The sequence below is a fragment of the Echinops telfairi genome, unplaced genomic scaffold (assembly GCF_000313985.2).
Source record: "Echinops telfairi isolate 266 unplaced genomic scaffold, ASM31398v2 ScPeMD7_7469;HRSCAF=8507_1, whole genome shotgun sequence".
NCBI classification, from domain to species: Eukaryota; Metazoa; Chordata; class Mammalia; order Afrosoricida; family Tenrecidae; genus Echinops; species Echinops telfairi.
The window spans coordinates 76,402,404-76,403,792 of record NW_022111373.1 but is presented as its reverse complement, the minus strand read 5'-3'; the positions used below and the strand labels follow the sequence as shown (position 1 = coordinate 76,403,792).

General features: G+C 40.7%; 1 protein-coding gene across 2 annotated transcripts in view; it reads left to right on the top strand.

Moving 5' to 3' along the window:
* Positions 1 to 1,389, top strand: part of HMGCR (3-hydroxy-3-methylglutaryl-CoA reductase) — a 31,628-nt gene that overhangs the window by 22,510 nt on the left and 7,729 nt on the right. For both annotated transcript variants that reach the window (XM_004703532.2, XM_045285174.1), the window contains one exon: positions 283 to 388. In XM_004703532.2, coding sequence (XP_004703589.1) covers positions 283 to 388 — 106 coding nt within the window. The remainder of the gene's footprint in view (positions 1 to 282; positions 389 to 1,389) is intronic.

The window sequence follows — 1,389 nt, the reverse complement described above, 5'->3', positions numbered from 1 at the left end:
TCCACAAACTTTGTGAAGCCCATTTGAATTAGAAAGTGACTATTGGCAGCTCTTGTGACACCAATGAATGAGTTGCTTAGAGTAGCTTCCTCAGTGCTTTATTTACTCAGTTAAAGAAGGTCAGCTAAGACATGAACTCATGGGCTTTCCTTCAGTGTCAAATGGAGGGACGGGGCATCCTCCGAGGAGCCCTAGCGGCACAGTGGGTTACACATTGAGCTAGTCATGGCAAGATAGCTTCCATCTTCTCTAAAACGAAAATCTTTGCTTCTCTGCCTATAGATTTGCACGACTACAGAAAATTCACACTAGCCTGGCTGGACGCAACCTTTATGTTCGTTTCCAGTCTAGGACAGGTGATGCCATGGGGATGAACATGATTTCAAAGGTGAGCATGGATAGACCATCTGCAAAGAGATACAGAACTCATAAGAGTGGTTTTTCCAGGAGAGGGAGACAAGGGGAGCTAACTGAATTTTTCCTAACTGAGTCAGAATTGATTTGATGGCAAATGGGTTTCTTTTATTATTTTTTGGCTTTGTAAGCTAAATGGCCAGCTAATATATCTATTATGAAATTAAGGCACTTAAATGGGTAAGTGTTGGCCTGCTAACCTTAAGGTTGTTGGTTCAAACCCACGAGCCATTCTTTGAGAGAAGAATGAGACGGTCTGTTCTATATTGATGTACTCTCTCAGAAACCCTATGGAGCAGTTACCTGTCTCTCAGAGCTAGAATGGACCTGGTGACAATGTGGCACCGATGAATAAGAGAGTAGGATAGTCAGGACCATATTGTCATTGCTATCTAGTTGATTCTGATCAAAGCAACCTTGTACGGCAGTGCAGGTGGGTTTCTAAGACTAAAGATTTAGTTTTTATGAGAGTATAGTCTCATCTTTCTCGGCAGAGGGACTGGTGGTTTCAAACTTATGACCCTGTGGTTAGCAGCCCAATGCATAACTGACCATGCCACCAGGGCTCCTAGTCAAGCAGAGTTTGTGGATATACCGGTTGAAGAGTGATTGTAGTGACTAAATGTTTAAGCTTTGAAACTATCAGTAAGAATTTGTTTTAATTATTATTCATTTTGTTGGGGGCTTTTACAGATCTTATAATAATCCATAAGTCAATTGTATCTAACACATTTGTACCTGTGTTGCCACCATTCTTTTTTTCTTTAATCATTTTATTGGCTCATACAAGTTTTATCACAGTCCACTCATCCATCCATTGTGTCAAGCACATTTATAGACTAGTTGCCCTCATCATTCTCAAAATATTTGCTCTCCACTTAAGCCCTTGGCATCAGCTCCTCATTTTCCCCCCTCCCTCCCTCACGAACCCTTGATAATTTATAAATTATTATTTTGTCATATCTTAACACTGTC